The sequence below is a fragment of the Hylobates moloch genome, unplaced genomic scaffold (assembly GCF_009828535.3).
Source record: "Hylobates moloch isolate HMO894 unplaced genomic scaffold, HMol_V3 SCAFFOLD_8, whole genome shotgun sequence".
Classification (NCBI taxonomy): Eukaryota; Metazoa; Chordata; class Mammalia; order Primates; family Hylobatidae; genus Hylobates; species Hylobates moloch.
Genome location: NW_026652283.1, coordinates 66,520,194 through 66,532,743, shown reverse-complemented (window position 1 = coordinate 66,532,743; position 12,550 = coordinate 66,520,194). Strand labels below are relative to the sequence as shown.

At 37.1% G+C, this 12,550-nt stretch overlaps 1 protein-coding gene across 6 annotated transcripts in view; it reads left to right on the top strand.

Annotated features, from left to right (window-relative positions):
* The window catches only part of POU2F1 (POU class 2 homeobox 1), a 208,780-nt gene that overhangs the window by 161,592 nt on the left and 34,638 nt on the right, over positions 1-12,550 (top strand). For all 6 annotated transcript variants that reach the window (XR_004249289.2, XR_009214595.1, XM_032161096.2 and 3 more), the window contains 2 exons: positions 3,502-3,596; positions 9,170-9,343. Coding sequence is in view for 4 of the 6 variants with exons in the window: in XM_032161096.2 (XP_032016987.1) it covers positions 3,502-3,596; positions 9,170-9,343 (269 nt within the window). In the remaining 2 variants the exon portion in view is untranslated. The remainder of the gene's footprint in view (positions 1-3,501; positions 3,597-9,169; positions 9,344-12,550) is intronic.

Genomic DNA, 12,550 nt, shown 5'->3' with positions numbered 1-12,550 from the left:
TCAACAAACGATAGATAACTCAGAGAATGAAAAGGTTGTTCCTTTATATAGTTTCCCTAGAATCACCTTGTACCGCTGCTGCTGAGTTGCAATCATTCGTTAGTCATATGTGACCTAGATTCCATTTTCTAAGATTATTCAACAATGTAGAGGATCAGCATAGTGGAAATACATCTATAAACATTTCTAGGAATTGAATTCATTGTAATTAATAGCATCAGAGAAGCTGAAAATCCAAAGAGCTAATCTCTTAACTTCATGATGGAGGACAAAGATTTTATCTTTTGGAATTTTAACAATGTTTCCAGCATGAGATTAGCCTTCAATATTGATTTCTGGAATTCTGTTTTCTCTTGTTTTTCATTGGTTAATCTAAAACTTTTGAGATGTAATTCATATTTTTGGTAATATTGCTATGATTATATAACTGTAATTGTCCAGAATTTAATTTCTAGCAAGGGAAATTTAAGCCTTTTCCTCAGAATTATTTTTCATGGGAAAATTCTTACTGACAGATTACTGAACTTGAGTCATAATTTATTGGTTATCTTATTCTGCCCTATTTACTCTCAGCACTAATTATAAAAATAATCAAAGAAATGTTCTTGGTTAGAAAACTGTTCATTTGAGTTTTGTTTGGGTTTTCATTGTTTAGGTAAGGGAAGGTGGCAAGCGTTTTTTTGTTGTTGTTTTTGAGATGGAGTCTTGCTCTGTCGCCCAGGCTGGAGTGCAGTGGCGTGATCTCGGCTCACTGCAACCTCCGTCTCCCAGGTTAGAAGGATTCTCCTGCCTCAGCCTCCCGAGTAGCTGGGACTACAGGCGCATGCCACCACGCCTGGCTAATTTTTTTGTGTTTTTACTAGAGACGGGTTTTCACCGTGTTAGCCAGGATGGTCTCGACTTCCTGACCTCGTGATCCACATGCCTCGGCCTCCCAAAGTGCTGGGATTACAGGCGTGAGCCATGGCACCTGGCCAAGCATTGGTTTTTTAAAAAGTTCTAAACCTCTACGGGCCCTTGTTTGGGGGTAAAACCTAAGGTTTGAATTTGTTTACTTACCTGCTTTTGTCTCTTACAGATTAAACTAACTTTCATTGTTAAACTTTAAAGAAACTCCTGGGTTGAAATAGCCTATGTTTAATAACGGAACTGCATTTCTGACCTTTGTGCTCTCTTCTCTTTTGTTTTTTTTTTTTTGAGACGGAGTCTTGTTTTTTCTCCCAGCCTGGAGTACAGTGGCGCAGTCTTGTCTCACCACAACCTCTGCCTCCTGGGTTCAAGCGATTCTCTTGCCTCGCCTCCCGAGTAGGTGGGATTATAGTTGTGTGCCACCACACGCAGTTACTTTTTGTATTTTTAGTAGAGATGGGGTTTTACCATGTTGGCCAGGCTGGTCTTGAACTCCTGACCTCAAGTGATCTGCCTGCCTCGGCCTCCCAAAGTGCTGGGATTACACACATGAGCCACCGTGCCTGGCCCTCTCTTTCATTTTTTATTATTGTTTTTGAATATTCTTTAGTCTTTAGTCTTTTCAAAACAATTTTATTTAATTAGTTTTAATCGTTAACATAAAATACAGTTTTTTTCCTCTAGACTACCCTTCAGTATTTTTCAAACCAGTAAAGTTTGATATTTTAATTAATTCACTCAAAAATTAGTTGAGTGCCTGCTGTGTCATATAGTGCTCTAATAGTTAGGGATGTATTTTGAACAAGATGCAGGCCCTGCCCTCATTAAGAGACGTCGAACAGTAAACATGTAAACAAATGGTTTAGATACCAGTACGTACTAGTCAGGTAGCAGATCATAGTAATCTGGTAATGGTTAACCTAAAGAAGAATGGGCCTATGGTCTGGAAAAGTCTCTCTGGAGAAGCAATATTTGAATTGGGAACTGGTGAGGAAGGATAAGAGAGAGGTTACCACACCTAGAATCTGAAGACAAGAGTCTTGTAGGCAAAGGAATGTAAAACACCTGAGATGGGAACAGCTTGACCTGATCCAGGAAAAGAAAAGCCAAAGTAACTGGAGTTCAGTGAGTCAAAGGAAGTGGTAGAAGTTGAGATATGAGAGCTAGACAGCGCCAGATACCTAGGGCTGCATAGATTTTGTTCTAATTCTAATATAAGGCCATGACAGCGTTTTAATTGGGAAATAATAAGATTATAAAGATCACCCTAACTATTATATGGAGATTGAACTATAGGGAGACACTTGGGGAAGCAGGATGGTCATTTAAACTTCCATAAACCTGCCTTTTGAGAAATGTTTGTAGTAATATGTGCTGAATTTTATTTAATCATATTTGCTTCAATATATATTTCACTTGCCCCAGATCAGCAAGTCAGGGTTCTTTAGAAAAATTCAAATATATTTAATATATTTATCTTATTTGTGACCTACATTATGAAATAAATATTAGTATCTTTTGATAGCTTAAATCTTAGTAATAAATATTAGTATCTTTCGATACTAATATTTATCTTAGAATAGTATCTTAGAAATAAATATTACTATCTTTTGATAGCAGTGCTTAGTTAGTTATAAATAAATGATAAATTCTATGGCTAATCTCTGGCAGGCTTAAGTGTTCTGGCTGTTGTCCTACATATTCCAACATTTAATATATCCAAATTTAGTAACCTAAGGAAATCATAATTAGGAAGCTACTGCCTCAGATAATCTTATCACATGTTCGAAAGAAAATGGTAAAATCCCTTTTGTTTGGTGTGCTTTGTTGAATACTTTCTACCATTGCTCTTATCACAGCAAACGTAATCTTATATTTAGTATTTTAGCAACAACATTTTATCTGAAACTCTTTACTATAGATTAAATCCTTAAATACAGACATTCTGGGTTGGTCCTGTCTATCAGGTTCTGAAAATAAAAAGCCATGTATTCAAGTAATTAAGCATCTTCTACAAACAAAGAGTTTGTATTTCTACTTTGAATGTCAGTTTGTCATCATGAAGCATTGGTGGCATTACAATATCAATTATTTGAAACTAAGACAGTTCAGTGTTCATGCAGATATTAATAGAATATTTTACATTTCAACTTTATTATCACCAACAGGCAAATGTTTGATAAAGAGAACTTGAAAATGCTTCTTTTCCTCTGGTCCAGCATATGCTGGCAGTTTCTAATGGATTCTAGGTTAAGAAGTTGAGCTCTTTTTGGAATTTCCAGCTGTTTCTATTTAGAATAGTTTTTTAACTTTCATCCCACTCTTTCCTAAAATAAAGGATTGACCTATCACAGAGCTTATTCAGATTGTGCCAAAGACATATCAGTTTTAATTTAATGTTCTATATCTTCTCTTCCAAGTTGCAAAACAAGATTGAATGTAAGGCAAATAAGAGAAATAAGAGTTTTGATACCAGTAAGACTACCAGAGATCAACTGGAAATTTTCAGCTCATTTTCTAATTCTTTCTTTCTTTTGCCATGTGTTCGAAGAAATCTTTAATGTTTCTGGATAACATGTTTTTCTTCTACAGGTCTCCTGCAAGCGCAAAATCTTCTAACGCAACTACCTCAGCAAAGCCAAGCCAACCTCCTACAGTCGCAGCCAAGCATCACCCTCACCTCCCAGGTCAGTTTTCTTCTATAGGGGCCGCTTTCTCTTATCATATTGTTTGGGGAGACTTTTGGACTTTATTTAATTTTTTTTAAAATCTAATAAAAATAATTCGGTCTTCAAAAACTGACCAGAAAATCAAAGCTAAGCTTATCAGCTCAATAAAGCAATGCTACCAAATCAATATAGTCTTTGAAAATCTTCAGAGTTCCTGTTTCTTATATGTTCATAAAGATTAACTGCGTTAGCAGTAAATGAGTAATGAGTTCTAGCTATGTGACATCTCCCCTCACCATACTTGGCAGTAGATATTACCACTTAAACTGGAAACCTAGTTAGCCTCAGTTAAAAATCCACCGTTACCCTTTACCCTTTCTCAGAAACTGCAAAGAAATTTTGATCTCTCTGTTTTCTTTTTTCTCAATGCTTTTATGGTGCTTTAGCTCATTTCTACTAGACCATATAAACACTATAATTATATAAAAAAATCTTAGACATATAGAGGTTTAAATTATAGACCTAATTCCACTTCTTATCTAGCTGTTGCTTTGAACATGTCATTTTATCTCTCTGGACCTCAGTCTTCTCATCTATAAATTAGGTGACTGAACTGGCTGATCCTGAATCTCCTTCCAGCTCTGACTTTCTTTGTCTGCAGTATGGAAGTTATCACTTAATACTAACACATTACCAGATTTCACAGAATTCAGCATCCATTTATGATAAGAACTCTTGCAAACTAGATATAGAAGGTAACTTTCTTAACCTAGTAAAGAGCATGTATTAAAAAAAAAAAGAAAAGAAAAAACCAACATCATACTTAATGAAAAACTGAATACTTTCCCAAGATCAGAAACAAGGCAAAGTGACCAATTGCCACTTTTATTCCACATTATACTGAAGGTGCCAGTAATGCAATAAGACAATAAAATGAAATATTAATAAATGACATATAGATTAGAAAGGAAGAAGTAAAACTATCTTAGTTGCTAGATGACATGATTGTCTATGTAGAAAATCTTAAGGATTCTACCAAAAAAAGCTACTGGAATAAGTGAGCTTAGCAAGTATGATACAAAGTCAATATATAAAAATCATTTACATTTCTATACACTAGCAGTGAGCATTTGGAAATTGAAATTAAGAAAAAGAAATTTACAGTACTTAGGGATAAACAACAAAATATTTTTAAGGCCTATACAAATAGTTCTATAGTTGAAAACTATAGAACATTGCTGTGTAAAATTAAAGACCTATAAAATAGAAAGAAGTAATGTGTTCATGAATCAGAAGACCTAAGTTAAATGTTAAAATGTCACTTTTTCCCAAATTGACCTCTAGGTTCAACACAGTCTCAACCAATACCTAGCAGGCTTTTTTGTAGAAATTTGCATACTGTTTCTAACATTTATATAGAACTGTAGAAAACACAGAATAACCAAACGATTTTGAGAAGAAAATTGAAGGACTACCTGATGTCAAGAATAATTATAAAACTCCAGTTAATGAAGACAGTGTAATACTGGCATATGGATAGAAATAGAGATCAGTGGAACAGAATAGAAGGTCCAGTAAATCCACATGTATATGGCCAACTGATTTGCCAAAGGTGCCAAAGGATTTCAGTGGGGAAAAAAAAGTCATTTCAAAAAATGCTGCTGAAACAATAGGGAAAAAAAAAACCTTGACTATTATTTCACACCATGTACAAAGATTTGTTTGACGGGTCGTAGACCTAAACTTAGAGAAAAAAGCTTGGAAAAAAATATTTGTGTCCTTGGGTTAGGCAAGGATTTCTTAAATAGGACACAAAAAGCACCATAAAATAACGGATAAATTTAATTTCATAAAAATTAAAAGCTTCTCTCAAGTGAATGAAAAGAAAACCACAGATGGGGAGAAAATATTTTTATGAAACATATCTGATAAAAGATTCGTGTTCAGAATGTCTAAAGAACTCATTCAAGTTAATAATAAGACAATCTGATTTAAGGGAATGGGCAGCAAAAAAATGGGAGATACTTCACCAAAGAAGATATGTAAATGTCCAGCAGGCATATGAAAAGATGCTCAAAAACCGTTAGTCATCAGGAAAATTTAAATGAAATATCACTACACAGCCACTAGAATAAGCAAAATTTAAAAGGCGTTGGCAAGAAGGTAAAGCAACTAGAGTTCTCATACATTGCTTAGTGGTGTTGCAAAATGGTCTACACACTTTGGAAATTATTTTGGCAGTTTCTTTTTTCGGGGGTGAGGGGGAGGCAAGGTCTTGCTCTGTCACCCAGGCTGGAGTGCAGTGGCACAATCACAGCCCACTCTAGCAGCCTGACCTCCCAAGCTCAAGCGATCCTCCCACATCAGCCTCCTGAGTAGCTGGGACTACAGGCGTGCACCACCACACCCAGCTATTTTTTGTAGAGATGGGGTTTCGCCATGTTGCCTAGGCTGGTCTTGAACCCCTGGGCCCAAGCAATCTGCCTGTCTTGGCCTCCCAAAGTGTTGAGATGACAGGCGTGAGCCACCGCACCAGGCTGGCAGTTTCTTATAAAATTAAATGTGCATGTACCTTGTGACCCAGCAGTTCTATCCCTAGAAATGAAAGCATACGTCCACACAAAGACTTGTATGTGAATGTTTATAGCAGCGTTATTCACCTCAAACTGGAAACAACCTAAATATACATCAGCTGGTGACTAGGTACCATAAGCTTTAGCATATCCATATGATGGAATACTACTTTGCAATAAAAAGAAACGTGCTTCTGATACATGCATCTCCTGTGAATCTCAAAAGCATTATACTACATGAAAGAAGACATAAAAGACTGCATACAGTATGATTCAATGCACATGGCATTTTAGAAAAGACAAAACTAAGGTACATAAAACATATTAGTGGTTGCCAGGGACAGGGGGCTAATGATGGGGATTAACTGCAAAGGGAACAAGGGAACTTTTGGGAGTGATGAGAATGTTCTGTATCTACTACTACCTGTAGTAACTGCTACTACAGTTAGCAGTTACATTTGCCCTTTTAAATGGTGAATTTGTGAATATGCTGAATGCAAGAGTGAGGTTGGGATTTTGAAAAAAGCCTGTACCAGAGACTTCTTCCTGGCCTGCATTCTCTGCATACGGTGGCAGGGCCGTTGTGGCTTCATCCTGACTCCTGCTCACTGAATTCTACTCTGCCATTTCTAGATCTGGCCCAGTCCAGCCTGAGGTTTCTGGAGTTGGGGTAACTTATCTGTAACCACTCCATCTAAAGGTACCCAAGCGATTTTTAGTCCTTTATTATTTGAGAATGGGCCTACTTCAAGCCCGGAGATGAAGTAACAATGTGATAGTTAAGACTCACCTCTAACTGTCAACCAGTTTCGCTGTGAGAAGTGTACAGCCACATGGGGGTCTGCTATGGTTGGTGCTCGTTTTGGCTCCTCCAAAATGGTCAGATTGAAAATTATGCAGTGTCAGCATGACATAGAAATGAACTTTGTTGTTGTCATTGAAACAGGATGATAAGAGAGGAACTGAACTCCAGTTGTCGCCGGTGTAATGCTTATTCTGTAGTTTTCTGAGACAGTTAGTTCCTTTGGAGGAAGCCTTGACTCATAAGGTAAAGGTCAGGGTTATATAACTCATCTAAATTTGAAGAAGAAAAATTCACAGCCACAGACTTTATCTGTAATTCTGGTTTATAATCGCTCACTTGGGCTACTGTTCACAGGAGGGGTCAACTAAGCAACTAAGATGCAGTCAGGCAGTGCCTCCCACTAGTGAGGTGTGTTCCACTCAGGGCTTGTGAATAGAACAGAATAACCTTAAGTTTGTGTGATAAGAAAGTTGAGTATTTTATTTTTAAAAAGAGACTATACCCTCATGTCCCAAAATAAACTATACATGGATTTAAATAATCAAATATTCAACAAAGAAGAAGCTAGCAGATTAAAAGGAATTTTATCAATGTTAGAAATAAGTGAAGCTTTCTCAGATTTGAAGTAACAGGATATATTAGAAAGGAAAAGTAAAAGCTCACCCAAATGACAATTTAAAGATTTATGTACACTGAAAAATAAAAAGAAGAAAGCAAATTGGAAAAAGCATTTACATTAATACGACAAAGCTTCCTCTATAAAATTTGAGGATCTCTCTAAGGATAAGGATGAGAATAAATATCGTTAATATATAAATTGGTTAAGGACATAAATCCAATTCACATCCAAAGAAATACAGATAATAATTGACACATGGGAAAATTTTGACATTGAGTAGTAAGAGAAATACAAATTAAAGCAGCAGGGAACTACCATTTACTTCTTGAATTAGCAAAACATTTTTTAAAACTGCTAACATAAGTCATGTGGAAGATTGTTGCATAGAGGGAACCAAAGTTATGATATGTATCAAAAGCCATGAAATTGTTTATCTAGTTACCAGAAAAGCCCTTGAGAATTTATCTCAAAAGAACTAATTACGCACATAGGTGGAAAAAATAACTAATATGCATAAAGTTTTTCATTGTGTTGTTACCTATGTTAGTGAAAACATAAAAACTGTCTAGCAATTAAGAACTGGTTACGCACATAGGTGCGTAAATTATGAGAATATTGCCTTAGGTTTTTTTTTTTTTTTTTGAGACGGAGTCTTGCTCTGTCACCCAGGCTGGAGTGCAGTGGCATGATCTCGGCTCACTGCAAGCTCCGCCTCCTGGGTTCACGCCATTCTCCTGCCTCAGCCTCTCCGAGTAGCTGGGACTACAGGCACCCGCCAACACGCCCGGCTAATTTTTTTTGTATTTTTAGTAGAGACGGGGTTTCACTGTGGTCTCGATCTCTTGACCTCGTGATCCGCCCGCCTCGGCCTCCCAAAGTGCTGGGATTACAGGCTTGAGCCACTGCGCCCGGCCGCCTTAGTTTTTAAAAAGGATAATTATGAAGACTGAAATACCATAGAAAAAAGTTAAAACAACATTAAATGAGAAAAGCAGAGGGTAAAATTATGTTTACCATAATTACAGTGAAGGTTTAAGATATAGATCCTTGGAGAAAAAACTGGAACAGATATACAAAAGCGAAACCTGTTATAAGCTATTTAAACTACAGGAGGTTTACTTTTCCCCCTTAATGATTTTGAATTATGATCTCGAATACTATTTTTATAATATGGTGTCACAGGTTGGAGATATAATAGTGATAAACAAGACCTATATGCTGTCTACTGTTTTGACAGTTGAAGTGCTAGACTTATGAAATAGATTTTTTGAAATAAAGAGTAATTTATTAAAAGACATAAGATACATGTATTCAGACCATTTGAAAACCCAGTTATAATAGATTTCATTTTTGTGTATTCATTTCATTTTTGTGTATTCATGTTTTTTTATAGATTACGTAATTAATTGTAATTACAGTATACATAATTTCACTGTCTGCTTTGCTCACTGAACATTACGTTGTACCTTCTGTAGTGTTACATGGTCTTCATTGTTATCCATAAATGTGGCTCTTTCCTTCAGTTGTTTACTTGGAGTAAACCTAAATATCTCTTCACATGTTTTTCCTCATTGTTTCACTCTTTCTCCAACAGCCAGCAACCCCAACACGCACAATAGCAGCAACCCCAATTCAGACACTTCCACAGAGCCAGTCAACACCAAAGCGAATTGATACTCCCAGCTTGGAGGAGCCCAGTGACCTTGAGGAGCTTGAGCAGTTTGCCAAGACCTTCAAACAAAGACGAATCAAACTGGGATTCACTCAGGTAGGGTGAATTGGCCTTACATTGATTGCCCTCCTTGGCTGGGTCCAAATACAGTTGGCTCTCTGTATTCATGGATTCTACATCTGTGGATTCAACTAGTCCAAAATATTTGGGACGGGGGACGAAAAAGTATGGTCATGTCTGTACTGAACATGTATAGACTTTTTTTCTTGCCATTATTTCCTAAACAATTCAACAATTTACATAGCATTTACATTATATTAAGTATTGTAAGTAACGTAGAGATGATTTAAAGTATATGGGAGGATACACGTATGTTATATACAAATATGCATTTTATAATTTTGAGAACTTGAGCATCAGTGGATTTTGGTATCCAAGGGAGGTCCCGAAACCAATCCCCTTTGCATACTGAGGGACAACTGTATTTGCTTTACATGTCCAAAGAGGCTTCTAAGATACAATATGTTCCTCAGCCATGTTGTTTTTTGGTTTTAAACTGCACCTTTTTGTTAGCCTTTTCTTGCATTTTTAATGTATGGTTTAATGTTAGTCTAGAAGCTTTATGATTTCTTTCAGAACACAGGCCTCTGAAATCATAATTATATCAGTAAATTGTGAAGAGTTTAAAAGATTATGTTGGAGGATATTTTGACTGTACGGAGGATTTTGTTATTTGAAGAATATCTGGTGGTAGACCTTAGTATTTCATATGTAAGATTGAGAGAGTAAAGGTTACAGGGTGTATTCTATTAGCTAAAAGGGGAAAAGTTTAGAAGGCTTATTTAAAAACAGTTTTTTGTAGTGGGTGCAGTAGCTCTCATCTGTAATCCCAGCACTTTGGGAGACTGAGGTGGGAGGATTGCTTGAGCCCAGGAGATGGAGACCAGCCTGGTCTCTGGTGGGACCCTGTCTCTCCAAAAAGTAAATAAATAAAAAATTTAACTGGGTGTGGTGGCGCATGCTTGTAGTCCAAGCTATCAGGAGGCTGAGGTGGGAGGATTGTTTGAGCCCGCGAGGTCGAGGCTGCAGTGAGCCATGATTGCTCCATTGCACTCCACCCTGGGTGACAGAGCAAGACACTGTCTCTAAAAAATAAAAATTAATAAAAATTAAAAATAAAAATAACTTTTTGGAAGAGAGAGGGTGATGGAAACAGGCATGCAGGCACAGGCACACATACTCTGTAAGCCTATGCTAAAACCAGTTAATCAAGCAAGAATCTATAGAAGAAGAAAACCCCAAATTAACCAAAATCCAAATTAATTTTCTGGAATTTGTCACCTGAGGACTTTTAAAGAAGAGTGAATATATTTAATGGTTTAAACAGTTGTCTGGATACGTAGCATTTTTGTTTGTTTTAAGCACTACCACTGACTTACTCTTTGATTAACCTGTCATAAATAATATATTTGTTTAGAGACAGAGTCTCGCTATGTTGTCCAGGTTGGTCTTGAACTCTTGGCCTCAATCAACCCTCCCACCTTGGCCTCCCAAAGTGCTGGGATTACAGGTGTGAGCCACTGTGCCCGGCCTGCAAATAATACTTTTAAAGCAGGCAAGGAATTAAACTGAATGAAATTTATGTAAAATGGTATAAGATCATTAGGTAAAAAAAAAACTGAAGTATGGATTAGATTGGATGCTTTTATGGAATCAGGAAAAATGTGATATTTTCTTTCCAGGGAATATAATTTAAAGTTTTTAAGCCACTAAAATATTACTCAAATTATTTTGTGTTGAAAGTACAGTAATGCTCCACCTGGCCTGGTACGTCAAAATCCAAGGATAGCATCCCTGAATGTACTATGGGTATGTATATATATATATATATATATATATATATATATATTTTTTTTTTTTTTTTTTTTTTTTTTTTTTTTGAGACAGGGCCTCGGTCTCTCACCCAGGCTGGAGTACAGTGGCATGATCATGGCTCACTGCAGCCTTGACCTCAAGGGGTCAAGAGATTCTCCCGCTTCCATCTCCTGAGTAGCTGGGACTCAGGCACACCACTACACCCGGCTAATTTTTGTAGAGACGAGGTCTTGTCATGTTGCCCAGGCTGGTCTCGAACTCCTGGCCTCAACCAAATCCACCCACGTCAGCTTCCCAAAGTGCTGAGATTACAGGTGTGAACAACCAGGCCCAGCCCAGGCTTATATTTCTTTGGGAATTCATTTTTGCTCAAAGAAATCAATTGTGTTTGGGAATATAAAATGATTTTTTAAATAGGCATGATTTTAGCAGAAATACAGTTACATTTGTGAGGAGTTTGACTTATGAAGAAGCAAATTATCCAGAAACATTTTAATACTTTCAAAGCATCTTAAATGATCTGACTTGTTTTAAAAAGAAAGCTAGGCCGGGCACAGTGGCTCACACCTGTAATCCCAGCACTTTGGGAGGCCGAGGCAGATGGATCACCTGAGGTCAGGAGTTCAAGACCAGCCTGGCCAACATGGCGAAACCCCATCTCTACTAAAAAATACAAAAATTAGCCGGATGTGGTGGCGGGCGCCTGTAATCCCAGCTAATCGGGAGGCTGAGGCAGGAACAGTTGCTTCAACCTGGGAGGTGGAGGTTGCAGTGAGCCAAGATCACGCCACTGCACTCCAGCTTGGGGGGTGACAGAGCAGGATTCTGTCTCAAAAAAAAAAAAAAAAAAAAAGCTAAACGTAAAACTAGATTGATATGAGTAAGTTACAAAGCCGAAATAAGTATAAGGTTAGCATATTTAGCAGTGCCTCAAGTTTTAAACTATTAGCACAGCATACTCTGGGATTCCCTGAGAGATTGTTGCCTAAGTGATATGCCAAAGATGTTAAGGCTTTTAAAAATCTTTAACTTTTACTCAAATAGTGGTTTGCCTTTCTGCGTTTGACCCAACATATTGCCAGTGTTTTGTTTTTCTCTCCCTCCGCACATCTCTCCAGGTAAAGGAGCTTCCCTATGGTCTGGTATTTTGTTTTGTGGTTTTATCCTATTTTTTGGCATGACCATTCCTTATTTTTTGAAATGACTTTGAGACAGCAGTGGCAATGGTTCACAAACTTGGACTATGTGGGTTAAAGTACATACTACTGCTGCAGAATGGAAAATCAGTCTATCAACCTTTGTTTTTAAGTCAGATACTTCAATTTTAGTTATTCAAAGGTTGCTCTGTGGCCAATTTATTTATATACACACACAAAGAGAAAGTTTTAGCCATTAAAGTTATTTGCTGAAACAAAAAAAGCTCTATTC